This window comes from Saimiri boliviensis, chromosome 1 (genome assembly GCF_048565385.1).
Source record: "Saimiri boliviensis isolate mSaiBol1 chromosome 1, mSaiBol1.pri, whole genome shotgun sequence".
NCBI classification, from domain to species: Eukaryota; Metazoa; Chordata; class Mammalia; order Primates; family Cebidae; genus Saimiri; species Saimiri boliviensis.
Genome location: NC_133449.1, coordinates 113,504,274 through 113,520,847, shown reverse-complemented (window position 1 = coordinate 113,520,847; position 16,574 = coordinate 113,504,274). Strand labels below are relative to the sequence as shown.

General features: G+C 40.5%; 1 protein-coding gene across 1 annotated transcript in view; it reads left to right on the top strand.

Annotated features, from left to right (window-relative positions):
- The window catches only part of LOC141581415 (uncharacterized), a 578,148-nt gene that overhangs the window by 95,324 nt on the left and 466,250 nt on the right, over positions 1-16,574 (top strand). Inside the window, exon 4 of the mRNA XM_074386828.1 lies at positions 8,710-8,784. Within this exon, the coding sequence (XP_074242929.1) occupies positions 8,710-8,784 (75 nt within the window). The remainder of the gene's footprint in view (positions 1-8,709; positions 8,785-16,574) is intronic.

Here is a 16,574-nt window from a genome sequence, read left to right as displayed (position 1 = left end):
AATAAGAAGACAGGTTTCAAAGAGCTCACCTGTGCTTTATGTTGTAACATATTGCCATGGTCACACTGTGGAGAAAAACAAAAGTTGTAAGAACTGATTTTATCATTTGTTAGGTCTGAAGATATATTTCCAAAGGCGGGGGAGGGAACCCTCTCAGTGGCCCTGGAATCGTGTATTCAAAACAATATCATGTGAGCACTTTTCTTTTGTTTTAGTCCTCTGGCTCTACAGCAAAAACAGGAGAACCAAAATACTACGCAAAAGGCTGATAGAAGACTTGCGTCTGCAGATGGTTCTTAGGTATAAATGATGACATATTCTCCCTGTCATTTGCTCTTCTGCCCATAGAACCTTTCATTCTGTGCAAGTTACTTATATCTATGTGTTCATATGCTTACATTTAGGCCAGACAGTAGTGTTTTGCTTTTTAAGTTGCTAGGCCCTGCATTTCAGCTGATTTAGTACTCACCCATTTGTCATTATTTCCCTAAAAGCACAGAATGAATGTGCTTTATACCAAATAAAGTAATTTAAAATCGCCTATGCATGATTAGTAGAAAATTTATTAGTAAACAGCATAACGCATCCAAAAATCGATGACACTTGTAGCTCTCCTAAAATAAGCAGTACTAAACACACAGCATAACACCACATCACACAATATTAATGACAGGTACTTCCACATTAGTTTAAAGAAAGTATGAATGAACAAATACAACTCTTTGGATGTATGTTACTGTGTTACAAAGACATCCACAGATGTTGTGTGTCAGGAAACAGGGGCTTTTCTTTGATAAGGTCTGTCCTTCCATTCACCCTCAACATTTAAAATGAGGCTGAGAATAATTTGAGAAGGCAAACTGGAGTTGTAAAAAGTAGGCCTTACAATATTATTAGCATCTAAGAGAGATATTTCTATAGTGCTTCCAACAGTGTCATCTCCAAATTATAAGATCACAGAATTTGAAGTTACATGCTGACAAGGACCACCGAACCTCACGTGACACTCCATGCACCGCCCACTTTACAGTTAAGAGAACCAAGGCTTAAAACGGATTCACCCAAGGTCCCTGAACAGTGCTCCTGTGAACTGCAGGTGTTCAGAAAACACTACGGTATGGTATAAATTGAAGCATATGCACACATAGATAGAAATGACTCGCACAGATGAAAGGCTTTATGGGTAGAAAGAAGAGCAAATGACAGGGAAAACATGTAATTTTTATGTTAGAACCATCACTTTTTCACACAAAGGAAGCAGTAGCCTCCACATTTGCTGCACACTGGATCACCGGGGGAGCTTTAAACAGGACCTCAATGTCAGCTGGAGACATTCTGATTTAATTGGTGCTGGGCATGCTTTAGGCATCAGGGTTGTCGGTAAAGTTCCCCAGGTCATTCCAATGTGCAGCAAAGTTGGGAATGACTGAATTAGGGTGAAGATCAGAATCATCTGGGATGCTTTTATCCATATAATGATGTCTCACATACTTCCTCATTTTCCTAAAAGGCTTGTGAGTGTCCAGAGCCGGAGGGAAGGTGGAGCTGGGAAGATGCATGTGTTTGCAGACATATGTTTTGAAGAAACAGTATAAGTGATTCTAATATGGCTCACTTCTTCCATTGAGAACAATGCTCTACTAACCATGAAATACGTTTTTCAAAATCTTTCCTAAAAGCCAATTTTCTATATTAACTTGCTCAGTAAACCTTTCTTTCATCAAAAGCAAATATACCAAATAATCCCTTCTAAAACTGGAGAGTAAATTAAAACTTACTATGCTTCAAAAATAGACTTCTAGTCCAGGCACGGAAGCTTATGCCTATAATCACAGCATTTTGGGAGGCTGACTTGGGTGTATTGCTTGAGCCCAGGAGGTTGAATCCAGCCTGGCGAACACGGCAAAACCCCTTCTCCAAAAATATATATTATTTTGTATATATATTTCAATTTTTAAAAAAATCTTGTAAAATTTAGACCACACTGAAAGAAAAAGTAGGACTTTCACTTGTTTGAACAAGGGCAAGCTTAAAAACTACTTTTGAATTGCATACTGAGACATTAGAATCTTTTGAAATCAGAAGAAGTCAGGGACTCTAGCCAAGAAAGAGTGGCTTTTTACTTAGGACTGAATACAAACATTAAGTGATGCCACCATACAGATCAAAGCTCAGGGCTTTAGACACAGGTGAAGTCCAGTTCTTGCTGAAACAGAATTGGATCTCAATTATTGTTATACATGAGAGAGGAAAGTCACATTATTAGGAGTATTAATGGCCATTTTTGATTAAAGTAGAAGTTACTAACAAATTAGCTTAAAACTAGTACATTAGAGACAAACTTAAGCTTGTAACTTAGTCGTGTTTATAGACTGGAAAGTCAAGTTAGGGATAAGGACATTAACATTCTGAGGTACCACTTGTCAAACTGTTTTCTGAATATCAACACTCATAATGGAAGGACATGTTAATAATATTTTTTGGACATCTCCATTGGAGCTGGCTTTTTAAAACAACTTGAAGCCATCTGTCAAGGGTGTTGTGAAAGGGCATCTCTGATTGTGGCCTATGATGTGCTGGTGCATGATGGGAAAATTTAAATGCAGATACACTATGGTGCCACTGGAGGACAAGCTGTTCCTTCTTCCAAGAGTAGTTCCCAAAGTAGTGCCCATCGTGCTAGGCCTATGGCCCATAAAGAACTACTAATTTTTCCTAGAAACATCCAATAAAAAGCACCTCTCCTGCCCATTAGGTTCAATACTGTCATAACAGAAATGCATCAGATAAAGAGCTGTGATTATTCTGGGATGGCTTATTTGCTAACTGGCTTTCCCTTTTACCACACAGTGTCTAAGATTAAAAAAATTCATCCTTAGGTCCTGAAAAATCCATATATCATTGACATCAGCTTCTTCAACTGCCTGCTGAAAAGGGCAACCAAATGGCTGAACTAACAGCGGATGGCCCGCATGCTTTTAGCATACGGGGGTCTGTCACTCAGCCCTTGGCAACCTCGTTGTACTCACCATCCTAATATTTGGCTGAGATCAGGCTTGCTGACTGTGCTGTTATCCAGGAGTATGGTGGAACACGAGCTGTATTTTCTATCAAGATGCCATGGAGGTATCTGAAGAAGAAGGAAGATAGAGAAAGACATCACAGTAGGATAAACTTACCAAAGTTTGGGTTTTTTCCCTTTGTCACAATGTCAAACAATAAGGCATTAAGGTATTTTTTATACCCCGTGACCTGTCCGAGTGTGGTATCATGTGCAGCTCTATGGGAAACTCATTGGAGGCTCTCGTCACAGATGATGTTTGAAAAATGGGTTATAAAATGCTGCCCTTGATATGACACTGATCATCAAACCTGGCAAGCCACTATTATAAATTCCCTTGATAAATAATGGGAAACATTTATAATGGAATTTCATGTTCTTTTTCTGATGCAGGAAAAAGCACTGAGATTTTCTATTTCTGTTATTCATTAACTGCAACAAAATATCATACATTAAATAATATTGACACAAGAGCATTTGATTGCAGTAAATGAAGACCTAATACTACATTTACTCCCTTACTAATCCTTAATGTGTGCATTCAAGAGAGAGTGCCATGGAACCAGTGTGTTAGAGCCAGAGAGTGTGCGTGCCAGAGCTGCTCAGTCACCAAACAAGTGAGGGGCCATAGGTCTCCCTGGGCCTGTTTCCTTGTGGGAGGATGGAAAAAGTACTGCTTTTAAGACTCTCTCACATCCAAAAATCAGATGATGAAAACGACTTTTGGAATGTAACTTTCACTTCATGTTTACATAAGACTGCTATGACACTACTCAAATGAGAACTTCTGAGAATACTCTGCATTCGTTTCAAAAGTTAATTGATTTCATTCTTTAAGTTATTTGATGCACATTATGGCACATTCCTGCCTCACTCGTGCTGCTCTCTGTCTGGAATATTTATTCCTTTCCCCCTTGTCCCAGCAAGCTTGACCTCATCCACCTTCTGGGATCCCTTTGCCTGCAGCCACACCACAAAACACTTCTGTTTTTGCGTACACATCAGTCTAATTCACTGTGTGTTACATGCTACAATTGCCTGCAGGGCATCCCCCTCATGAGAAAGTGAGCCTCTCCAGGAGAGGGAGAACCCCTTCTCTCCTACCTGCAGCTGCTTAGCACAGAATGTGGGAGAAATTAAGGAGTTCAATAAGAGCTTGACCAATATTCAAGTCAGTTACAGTTTGGAAAGTAAATCTTCCTACAGATACAAATGAGTGAAAATTCATCCACAGTGCTATCAGAGATATGACAGTGAACCTTTTGAACCCTGTAGAAAATCAACTATCTCTAAAACACTTTCAAAATATCTATTCTTTGTTGAGAGTGCGATAGTCAATACGGAAACTGCCTCCATTATATTAAGTAAATGTTCCTGCTGGGCAGGTGAGGTGGTTTACTCCTGTAATCCCAACACTTTCATAGGCTGAGGTGAGTGGATCACATGGTCAGAAGTTCAAGACCAGGCTGGACAAGATGATGAAACCCCATCTCTACTAAAAATACAAAAATTAGGCAGGTGTGGTGCTGGGTGGCTGTAATCCCAGCTGTTGAGGAGGCTAAGGCAGAGAATTGCTTGATTCCTGAAGGCGGAGGTTGGAGTCAGCTGAGACTGTGCCATTGCACTCCATCCTGTGTGACAGATGAGGACTCCATCTCAAATTTACAAAAGGGAAGTGAGAGAGAGAGAGAGAGAGAGAGAGAGAGAGCGAGAGCGAGAGAGAGAGAGACAGAGAGACAGAGACAGAGAGAGAGAGAGAGAGAGAGAAAGAGAGAGAGAGAAAGTGCTCTTGGCTAAAAATAATCCCAGTAGCCAAATGCCAATCACCAAATAGTTGAAAAGATCAACAGCTTTATTTAAAACCACAAAATACTGATTATTTTAACTGGAAAAAAAAATAACTCAGATGAGTTTTCTTTCCTCCTCTTAATATGCTTGTTTGCATCATATTATCACACTCTTCCATTAGGGTCTCTCGCAAACTCATTAAAGACACAACAGGGTTGGATCTACTACTAATCAGTCAGTATGAAAAAAAAGGCAGGGTACAGAGAAGATCTCGTGGTTGTTTATAAACCTAAGCTGCATTTAAACATTGCTAGTAGCCAACAATCCGAAATGTCCATAGCGTCCAACAGCATTTTGCTGCTTTAGATGCTTTGTACTGCAAATTCACTTCGTTCTTAACCAAAATCCAAGATGTTTTTGAACAACATTACTATTTGAAGGACCAAATTACCCTTTAAGATAGAAATGTTTTAACTCCAGCAGAACTCTTATGTTTCTTAAGCTATTCTGTGATAGATTACATTAACAGTGTTATGTGATTATATGTGTATACTTTTGTTGTCTCAAAAACAAATATGGCATAAAAAATAAAAATGGACTGATTCCGATACTTTCATTCAAAGGGAAAGAAGGTATCCCTTAATGTCACTACTGTTGAGGTAGTGCAGCTTAATACTTTAAAATAAGAAAAGTCAATTCTGAGGAAAATTCCATACATGAGAATAAAAATAACAGGAATAACGCACCAAAACACAGACTAATTGGTACAGCCTCAGGTGAAATCTGTCCCGGTTTTTTTAAATTAAAATTTCCTATCACTCACTGTGACCTCCACCTTCAAGTTCAAGCAAGTCTCCTGGCTCAGCCTCCCGTGTAGCTGAGACTACAGGCATGTGCTACCATGCCTGGCTAGTTTTTGTATTTTTAGTAGAGATGAGGTTTCACAATGTTGGCCAGTGTGGTCTTGAACTCCGGGCCTCAAGAGATCCACCTGCCTCAGCCTCCCAAAGTGCTGGGATTACAGACATGAGCCACCACACCCGGCCCTGGAGATCACGGTTTTCTCCCCACTTTTTATGACATGTTTTAGATGTTTTTAAAATAATTAAAGACTTTTAGCTCACTTGAAAATTTCCAACACTTTGTGTGCTAACAAAATCGGCTCCATCTATGTTGCACAGCAATGGGATCACATGGCAGGTACGGAGTTTGAATAGAGTTATTACACAAGGCCTGAGTGGAAAAGTGTAATGTGCTTATAATAGATATAACTAGAAAATTGTCTGAATTAAGGTCATAATTATGTTCCATTAAACTTAGATTTACACTTACATATAGGTTCTAAATGTGGGTTAAATATGATGAATTGACCACAAATTTATTTTCTCTTCCTTCTGAAATGTCACGAGAGTTAGTCGTAAAATAAACATTATACACAGAATCAGGAGACAGGATTGACAGCAGATGATTCTGAGTCAATGTTGCAAGGTGGCAAGCAGATAGAGGAGTGGTAACTGACATAAAAGCACAACCCTGGTGCCCACAGGGAGTGACCTGAACAGAAACAAGCAATGCCGTGTATTTTGAAGAACCCAACACAGTCACCGAAATCATAGCACATGGTACCTGGGAAGGTAGGGTGAAACACAACAGAGCCGGCAAGGTCAATAGTAAATCTGTGGTTAGAACCGTAGGTCCACCTATCCTCCCATCTTAGAAGGAATGTGGATGTGTATTCCCTGGATATATTACACCTGAAGGTTTCTGAGCTCAGACCCACCAGGGATGAAACCTGGGAAATGGGAGAAAATGGCACACACAAAGGGAAACTCAACCTTGCTTCCCAACCCTGCTTCCAGAAAACCAGCAGCCATGCTTGCACCGCCCAGGCAATATCACAACCAATTTAAATTTAACTTAAAAGTCACACAGCCTTAAAAATGGGCACAGTAAGTTAAAGACTTTCCTGCATAAATCTAACACTTAGGAAAATAGAAAAGAGTTAGAAAATTCACCTAAAAAGGATCATGCTAACAGCACTGGGTCCCTGTTACATTTCTAAGGAATCATGACAGATCGACTTTTAATTTAAACAATTAATTTCTTAACTTTTTGAAAGTTTACTCACAGAATATATGCGAAAGCTTCTCCTCTTTTCTTGCACTAAAAGTAAAAATATAACTAATCAATTTTGGTATAATAAAATACCATAGAATAAAAGTAGTTGCTAGTTATCATCACTATATAAAACAAGATACATCTGATTATCGCTATATAAAAAATCAATTAAAAATTTTAATTTAAACAAAATTTAACATTTAAATAATCTGGCATGATGAATCTCTGAGTGTAAAATCTGAAAACACAGTTTTACTTCTTAACACATATTCTTTTACGTTCAAATGAAAGAATCCCCGTGTAGATAAGGAAAGGCAAAACAAATTAGGGAATGTCTGTGATTACATTTCAACATCGGCCGTTGAAATGTAATCCCCAGGGTTTGAGGTGGGGAAGTCTTTGGATCACGGGGGCAGATCCCTCATGAATGCGTTAGTGCCATCCCCTTGGTGATTAGTGCGGTCCTGCTTTGAGTTCATGGAGGAACTTTTTGGGGTTTTGTTGTTGTTACTGTTGTTGGTTTTCTTCTACTTCCGTACATTCTATGTGTGAGAAGCCCATGGCTCTTGGAAGAAACTGAGAAATTTAAGAATCCTAACCAGAAATTACTAGCTCAAGTCAGACAAAGTCCTCGCAAACTATGAAAATGTAGGTGAACGACCCCTTTTTCTTGTGCTGCATTAGTTCTGATGTTATTCTAGAACCCACAGTTCTTGTATTCTTGTCGTTAAAATTAACTGAAAAACACGGGGTAGCCGGGCACGGTGGCTCAAGCCTGTAATCCCAGCACTTTGGGAGGCCGAGGCGGGTGGATCACGAGGTCGAGAGATCGAGACCATCCTGGTCAACATGGTGAAACCCCGTCTCTACTAAAAATACAAAAAATTAGCTGGGCATGGTGGCGCGTGCCTGTAGTCCCAGCTACTCAGGAGGCTGAGGCAGGAGAATTGCTTGAACCCAGGAGGCGGAGGTTGCGGTGAGCCAAGATCGCGCCATTGCACTACAGCCTGGGTAACAAGAGTGAAACTCCGTCTCAAAAAAACAAACAAACAAAAAAAAAAAAAAACACGGGGTATGGCTTTTTGAAAATAGAGTAAGATAACAGAACATTATGAAACATAAGCAACAGTACAGAAAAATCCTACAGTTCTAATTCTCATCCTAAAACAGGCAGGATATGGAAACTTTACACTAGTTTCACACACTAAGGCTAATATGGAAAACAGCACAGGGCATGTTACGTTTCTATTACATTGCAATGAAAAAGTTGTAGCATCCACTTGGATGTGACTGTGGTTAGAGCACTGTGAAAAAGGAGGCCAACATCACAGATCCAATCTAGAACAATGGATTCTTTTGATTTGCTCAAGTGAAATCCAAGCTGTGGCCTAAATCCTATCAGTCATTATTAAAACATACTCTTTAGAGCAAGGGAAAAATGTCAAAGACGTATGAAGAAAAAGGCATAAATCCGTGACTACTACACTAAATCATGTGGCCAATTGTGTTGGTGAAAATGTCACCAAATGTGTAAACACAAAGTCTGTATGTTTCCAAAACAGTGACAACTAAAGGAAATTATATCACATGTGAAAATAAGTAAATCTATGAAAAGTTGAACATTTTTAACTAATATCTGAGTTTCTCTAAATACTCTCTGTAATATACAAGACAGAAAATGTTTAGGTTTTCCTTGAAAGCAGAAATAATATTGTCTTACCACTCATTTGATACTTTCTCAGGAAGAGTGTGCTTGCCCTTGGACGGACAGAAGCAAGACCTGTAGAGGAAGAAGAGGAAACACTGTCCTAAGTGAGGTGAGTACAAAAGATTCTTTTTAAAGCGACATAGCCATTTTAATCACTTTTACAGTCTTGAGAAAAGCTTTTAGTAATAAATGTCAAGAAAATAAAGGCACCAATGTCCCAATTCCACTGGAGAATACAAAAATCACAGAATCTCTGCATGCATGTGGAGTAAAACCGGGCTGGGGCTGGAACTTCTTTTTCAACCTTGCACCTAAATAAACGGATGCAACTTTCAGATGAATCACATATATGCCCTCCTCCCTCTACTTATCAAATATAACCACCTTCCTCTAGGCTGCTATTACCAGCACATTTCAGGGAAAGTCTCAAGCAGGAAGAGATGCTGTGGTCAATTCCTGTGGTCAGACACCAGCTCAGTATTTCAAATGTCTTAAAACAAAGAGCTGTCTTGGGCAAAAACAATTTTTTAAACAGACAAAGTCTCACTCTGTTGCCCAGGCTGGAGTGGTGCAATGGTGAGATGGAGCCAGCATAACTCCCTGAAGGCTCAAACTCCCGGGCTCCAGAGATTCTCTTGCAGCTGGGACTGTGGGTGTAAGCCACCATACCCGGCTATTTTTTAACCATTTTTTTGTGGAGACAGGGTCAAATGAGACATACTTGTAAATGTGTAATAAATCCTCAAAAATGAAATGAAGAGTCTATTTTGGGCTGTCATCAAACACTGCCCATCTTCTACCTGGTGTGTGAAAGCACTCAGAGGCTTACTTTACGCCACCAAACAAGGACTTTCAAAAGTCCTTTCATGCTTTGTGTATAAAGGCAGAATTCATTCATATACTATCTTTGTTCATTCTTTCACCATTTTTTTTAATATTCTGAGAGAACGATATCTTTCAGCTACAAAGTCACATTCATCATGAAACTTAATTATTCTAACGTTTAAAAATTTAAGAGACCAACCAAAGTAAACAGAAGAGCTGTAAGACACTTGCTCTACAGCAATGAAATCTGTAGCATGCGTTTTCTATTTGGAAAACTTAGCTTTCATCCAGCCTGGGGCTGAGAAAGGGGCCACAACTGGGCATTGGGGTAGGGAGGAAGAAAGAAACCACCAGATGCAGCAGGGAAAAAGCATGAAGGGTGGGGGCAGGCACGAGGCAGGGCCAGTCCTCCTACCTGGTGCATGGGCCTGGGAAAGCTGGCTAGGGCCAGGACGGAGGAGCCCGAGGCTGTGGATGCCTCGGGGGGTTCGGGGGAGGAATGAGAGCTGGTATGAGTGTCAGCCAGAGGCGTGCCTGAGGGCAAACAGCATCATTCATTGCCTTACCTTTGGGCATCTCCTGGTCTCTCATGTGCTGCAGGTCATGGCCGTCACCGGCTCCCAAATCCCGCAGGGCAGGCTCCACAGCAGTACGGTCTGGCGCTTTCGCCACCTCCCTCTCATTGATGTTATGGCTGCAGATCGGTTCTGCCCAGTGCACCCTGTGCTGGCTCTGCTTGGGTCTGGCATTGGGGAGCACCGTGATCTCTCTGCCCGGCCTCTGCTCCTCTCTGCCTTGGTCTGCACTTGTGCTCGACACTGCCTCATCGAGGTCATAACTGCCGGACACCGCCCCACACAGCCAGCACGGGCACCAAATGGGTCTGGCACCGGTGTTGGACTTGTTCCTTCTGTGTTGGCCTGGACCTTTCCTTGCCACCGCCCCATTGATGTCAGAGCTGAAGGACAGATCCTCAGGGCACCTACGCAGACCTCGCCTGCGTCTGCCTCTGGGGCACAAACAACAACTCAGTGTGTTCCCCATGGGGCACCTTGGGTGCGCTCCAGCAACTTGGACCTTCCCTTGCCTCCCGGTCCGCACAGTTCAGCACTTCACCTCTTTGAAACACAGGCACGCTGGCAGGGCCAGCCCCTGGCTAGGGGGCCGCACCCCACTGACAGCTCACTCCCCGCCTCAGCTGCCTCCCCTGAGATGACTGGTCTGAAGGGAACCTGCTTGATTTAAAATGGGTCTAGATACAACAAGCCTGAGAGCGGAGATTTCGGAGAAGACAGCGCAGAGGGAGTTCCTCCTTCCAGTGTTTTCTACCAACTGAAGGAGGTTGCCCTACCAACCTGGTGCCCAGGAACCAATCAGGCACAGTCTCCTCCACGAGGCGCCCTACCCACATTGTGATGTGGGAGCCCAGGCACGTGGCTCACCAGGCCCCACCCTGTTGGCAGCCCCGCCCCTACCTTTCATTCATTGCTGGCTGCTGGGAGCTTTCAGGTTGCTCCACTGTGATGACGTTCCTAGAGATCATCACCTTACGATGAATTATATTAAAATGACTGTAACCCTAGTGAATGTTTACTGAGTGAATAAATTCCGTATTGTTTCCACAGCATGAACCAAGACCTTGGGCTGCCATGGGGTCCTGGGGCTGAATTGAACTCTGGCAGGGGCAGTCCCCTCACTCTCGATTGATCAGAAGGCTGCATGTGCTCTACATGTTAGAAGTAACCCTGTGAACTGGGACGTCCAGACTCCAAATGATTAGTAACATTTGCTTTGAGTTTTTAAAAAAGCTTTATTCGTCTAACAGTTGGGTTATTAAAAGGTATCTCCGTAAAATAAGGCACTTTGGCTTTACTTTCTATAAACAGTTTCATCGAACAGTGACTGTCACATCAGAAATCAATGTGTTCTGACTTGTCTGTGTTATCTGCAGAATCAGATTTTTTTATCTTCAATTAGTCTTAGTGTGGTATGTAACAGAATCAAATGTTTCTAGTATCTCAAAAGCATGTTCCCTATTTGATTATTTTTTCATAGAACCCAGGTCTCGCCCTGTTGCCTGAGCTGGTCTCAAACTCCTGGCCTCAAGCAATCCTCCTACCACAGCCTCCCAAAGTGTTGGGATTATGGGCGTGAGCCAGCACACCAGGTCTGAAAATCTGTTTCCTAAGGAGTAATGTAGAATACATAACATCCTTAAATATACCACAGCCTTCTCCAACTAAGCCAAATTCTTTAAAAGTTCTATAATATTTAAGATTCAGTTTACTGTATTGCAACCTCCCCTAGAAACAATGTATTAAATCTTAGAACGCACGTGCCATAACCTCACTTTTATGACAATTAGCGAAATATTTCATGAGCTTGGTAGAATAACTTGAAATGAAGTGGTAAATTAAAGAAATTAAAATACATATCCTGCATTTTATTCAATGATGTATGTCAAAGATAGTAACCTAGACTAAAATATCGAATTCAATTAGAAGATATCTCAAGCCACAAGATTTAACAATAAACAACATTGGGTCTAGGTAAGAATCCCCAGCTGGTTCTGGGAAGCTCTAGCCCTGTGTGGTACTATGCAATAAAAATAGCGTCTCTTTTCACATTCAGGGTTGGCTTATCCCTGAAGGTAGGATGGAGTCAGTGTCACTGCACCTTCATGACCCATCGTATTTACCACACTTTACATTTCTTTCCTAAGATAAATACACATGTTTTTTGGAGAAGACAGAGCACTACGTGATATGAAATACTAACCAAATAAGCACACAAAGAAAAACACAGATAAATAATAAAAACATTCAACTGCTGAAACACAGAAACATTAAGACATCTCAGTTTTCTTTTCCCAATGCTTGCAACACCCCCATCCATCACCGTATGAAAACATGGGAAACAGCACGTAGTATGACATGGGAAAGTTACATCTCGACACCATGGAAAACAGTTTTGGAGCTCAACCTTAATTTTCTACAGTTTCTAGCCTAGTAGCCAGTAGGTATTTTTCCCGATCCTCTCCCTCCTTCCAGTCTCTACCCTCCAGTAAGGACTAGAGTGTGTTTTTCTTCTATATGTCTTCACATCATTTAGCTCCCACTTATAATTGAGAACATGTGCTGTTTGGTTTTCTGTTTCTGTGTTAGTTTGCTAAGGATAAAGACCTTCAGCTCCATCTAGGTTTTTGCAAAGGACATAGTATTAATTCTTTTTCCTAACTGCATACTATTCCATAATATATACATACCAAATATTCTTTATTCAGTCTACCATTGAGAGGCATTTAGATTGATTTCACCTTTCCTATTGTGAATAGTGCTGTAATGAATATACACGTGCATGTGTCTTTACCACAGAATGATTTCTATTCCGTGGGGTATATACCCAGCAAGGCGATTCCTAAGTCGAATGGTAGTTCTGCTTTTAGGTCTGTGAGAAATTGTCACACGGTTTTCATCAATGGTTGAACTAATTTATCCTCCCACCAACAGGACATAGGTATTCCTTTTTCTCTAAAATATTGCAGCATCTGTTATTTTTTGACTTTTTAGTAATAGGCATTCTAACTGGTGTGAGATAGCATCTCATTGTGATTTTGATTTGCATTTCTCTAATGGTCACTGACATTGGGCTTTTTCTCCTATGCTTGTTGGCCACAAGTATGTCTTCTCTTGAAAAGTGTCTGTTCATGACCTCTTTTCACTTTATAATGTTTGTTTTTTCTTATAAATTTGTTTAAGTTTCTTATAGATGCTGAACATTAGACTTTTGTCATCTGTGGTTTGCAAAAAATTTTCTCTTATTCTGTAGGCTGTCTGTTTATTCTGTGAATAGTTTCTTTTGCTGTACCGAGGTTTTTAGTTTAATTAGATCCCATTTGTCAATTTTTCCTTTTGGTATTTTTATCATAAAATCTTTGCCTCTGTCTATGTTGAGAATGGTATCGCCTACATTGTATTCCAGGATTTTTACAGTTTTGAGTTTTACATTTAAGTCTTTATTCCCTCTTGAGTTAATTTTTGTAAATGCTGTAAGGAAGGGGTCCACTTTGAATCTTCTGCATATGGCTAGCCACTTATCCCAGCACTCTCTATTGAATAGAAAAGAATTTCTCCATTGCTTGTTTCATCAGTTTTGTCAAAGATCAGATGTTTGTAGGTATGCAGCCTGATTTCTGGGCTCTGAATTCTTTTCTATTGGCCTATGTGTCTGTTTTTGTACCAGTACCATGCTGTTTTGGTTACTGTAGTATAATCTGAAGTCAGGTAATGTGATGCCCCCACTTTTGTTCTTTTTGATTATAATTGCCTTAACTTTTCAGTCTCCTTTTGAAATTGAGATGTTACAAACCATTCAAAATATCAAGGAATCCAGGAGCTTGTTTTTCAAAAAATTAATAAAATAGACTACTAACTAACCTAATAAAGAAAAGAGAGAGGATCCAAATAAATACAATTAAAAACAATAAAAGGGATATCGCCACTAACCCCAAAGAAATACAAACAACATCAGAGTATATTATGAACACCTGTATGCACATAAAATGGAGAAAAATTTAATAAATTCCTAGGACATATGCACCCTACCAAGATACAATGAAAAAGAGATTGAATCCCAAAAAAGACCAATAATGAGCTCTGAAATCAAGGCAGTAACCGTTTATCAACCAAAAAAAAAAAAAAAGTCCCAGGGCTAAATAGGTTCACATCTGAATTTTACCAGATGTATAAAAAAGAGTTGATATCATTTCTGCTGGAACTGTTCAAACAGTGAGAAGAAACTCTTCCCTAACTCCTTCTATAAGGCCAACATTATACTGATACCAAAACCTGGCAAATATACAATGAAGAAAGAAGATCTCAGGCCATTATCCTAATGAACATCGATGATAAAATCTCAACAAAGGCCAGACGGGTTGGCTCACAGCTGTCATCCCAGCACTTTGGGAGGCCAACGCAGGTGGATCACGAGGTCAGAAGATCAAGACCATCCTGGCCAACATGGTGAAACCCCATCTCTACTAAAACACCAGAAAATTAGCTGGGTGTGGTGGCGCACACCTGTAGTCCCATCTACTCGGGAGGCCGAGGCAGGAGAATTACTTGACCCTGGGAGGTGGAGGTTGCAGTGAGCAGAGATTGTGCCACTGCACTCCAGTCTAACGACAAGACTGAGACTCTGTCTCAAAAACAGAAAAGAAAAACCTCGACGATATACTGAGAAACGAAATCCAGCAACACATCAAAAAGTTAATCTACCATGATCAAGGAAGCTTTATTCCTGCAAGGCTGGTTCAGCATATGCAAATCAATAAATGTGATTCTCCACATAAAGAGAACTAAAAGCAAAATCCAGATGGTCATTTCAAAGGATGCAGAAAGGCTTTCCATAAAATTCAGCATCTATCATGTTAAAAATCCTCAAAACACTAGGCATTGAAGAAACATAGCACCAAATAGTAAGAGCCATCTATAACAAACACACAGCCACCATCATAGTGAATGGGCAAAAGCTGGAACCATTCCCCAGAGAACCAGAACAAGACTAGGATGTCGATTGTCATCCTATTCAACACAGTACCAGAAGTCCTGGCCAGAGCAAGCAGGCAAGAGAAAGAAAGAAAAGCCATCCAACCAGGAGAGAGGAAGTGAAATATCTGTTTTCACAAACAGTGTAACAATATGATTCCATACCTAGAAATCCCTTCAGTCCCTGCCCAAAGGCTCCTAGAACAGATACATAATTTCAGTTGATTATCAAGTCTCAGGATACAAAAGCATTGTACAAAAAGTGGCATTTTTTCTCTCCAAGGTTATGGAGAAAAAGGAACATGTATATCCTGCAGGTGGGAGTGTAAATTAGTTCAACCACTGTCAAAAACTAGGTGGCAATTCTTAAATGGTATTCCTCAGTGGCATTTCTATACACCAACAATGTCCAAGCTGAGAGCCAAATCCATTCTGCACCCCCACTCGTAACAGCCACAAGAAGAACGAAATACCTAGGAATACAACTAACCATGGAGGTGAAAGATCTCTACAGTGAGAATCATAAAACACTGCCGTAAGAAATCGGAGATGATGGCTGGGCACCGTAGCTCTTGTCTGTAATCCCAGCACTCTGGGAGGCCGAGGCAGGCAGATCACCTGAGGTCAGGAGTTCGAGACCAGCCTGGCCAACCTGGAGAAACGCCATCTCTACTAAAAATACAAAGTTAGCCAGGTGTGGTGGTGCATACCTGTAATCCCAGCCACGCGAGAGGCTGAGGCAGGAGAATCACTTGAACCTGGGAGGTGAACGTTGCAGTGAGTTGAGATCATGCCATTGCACCCCATGCAGCCTGGGGAAAAAGAGTGAAACTCCATCAGAAAGAAAGAAACAGAAAAGAAAGAAGGAAAGAAGAAAGAAAAGAAAGAAGGAAAGAAGAAATAAAGAACGAAGGAAAGAAAGAGAAAAAAGAAAGGAAAGAAGGAAGAAAGAGAGAGGGAGGAAGGAAGGAAAGTTGAATGAAGGAAGGAAGGAAGAAAGGAAAGAAAGAACGAAAGAGAAAGAGACCAGAGATGATACAAACCAATGGAAAAACATTCTATGCTCGTAAATGGGAAGAAATAATGTCAAAATGGCCTTACTGTCCAAAGTAATTTACAGATTCAATACTATTATATCAAACTACCAAGTCATTTGTCACAGAATGAGAAAAGAAAGTATTTTAAAACTTATGTAAATCCGAAAAACAGTCCGAATAGCCAAAGATATCTTAAACAAAAAGAATACAGCTAGAGGCAACACACTACCCAACTTTTCAAACTATGCTGGCTAGCCATATGCAGAAGATTCAAACTGGACCACTTCCTTTTATCATAGAAAAAATCAATTTAAGATGAATTAAGGACCTACATTACAAAATCTAAAACTATGAAAATCCTAAACAAAAACCCTCCAGGACATACCATTCTGGACATAAACCATAGCAAATTTTTCCAGACTAAGTCTCCAAAAGCTATCGCAACGAAAACATAGACACATGGGACCTAAGGAAGCGAAAGAGATTGTGCT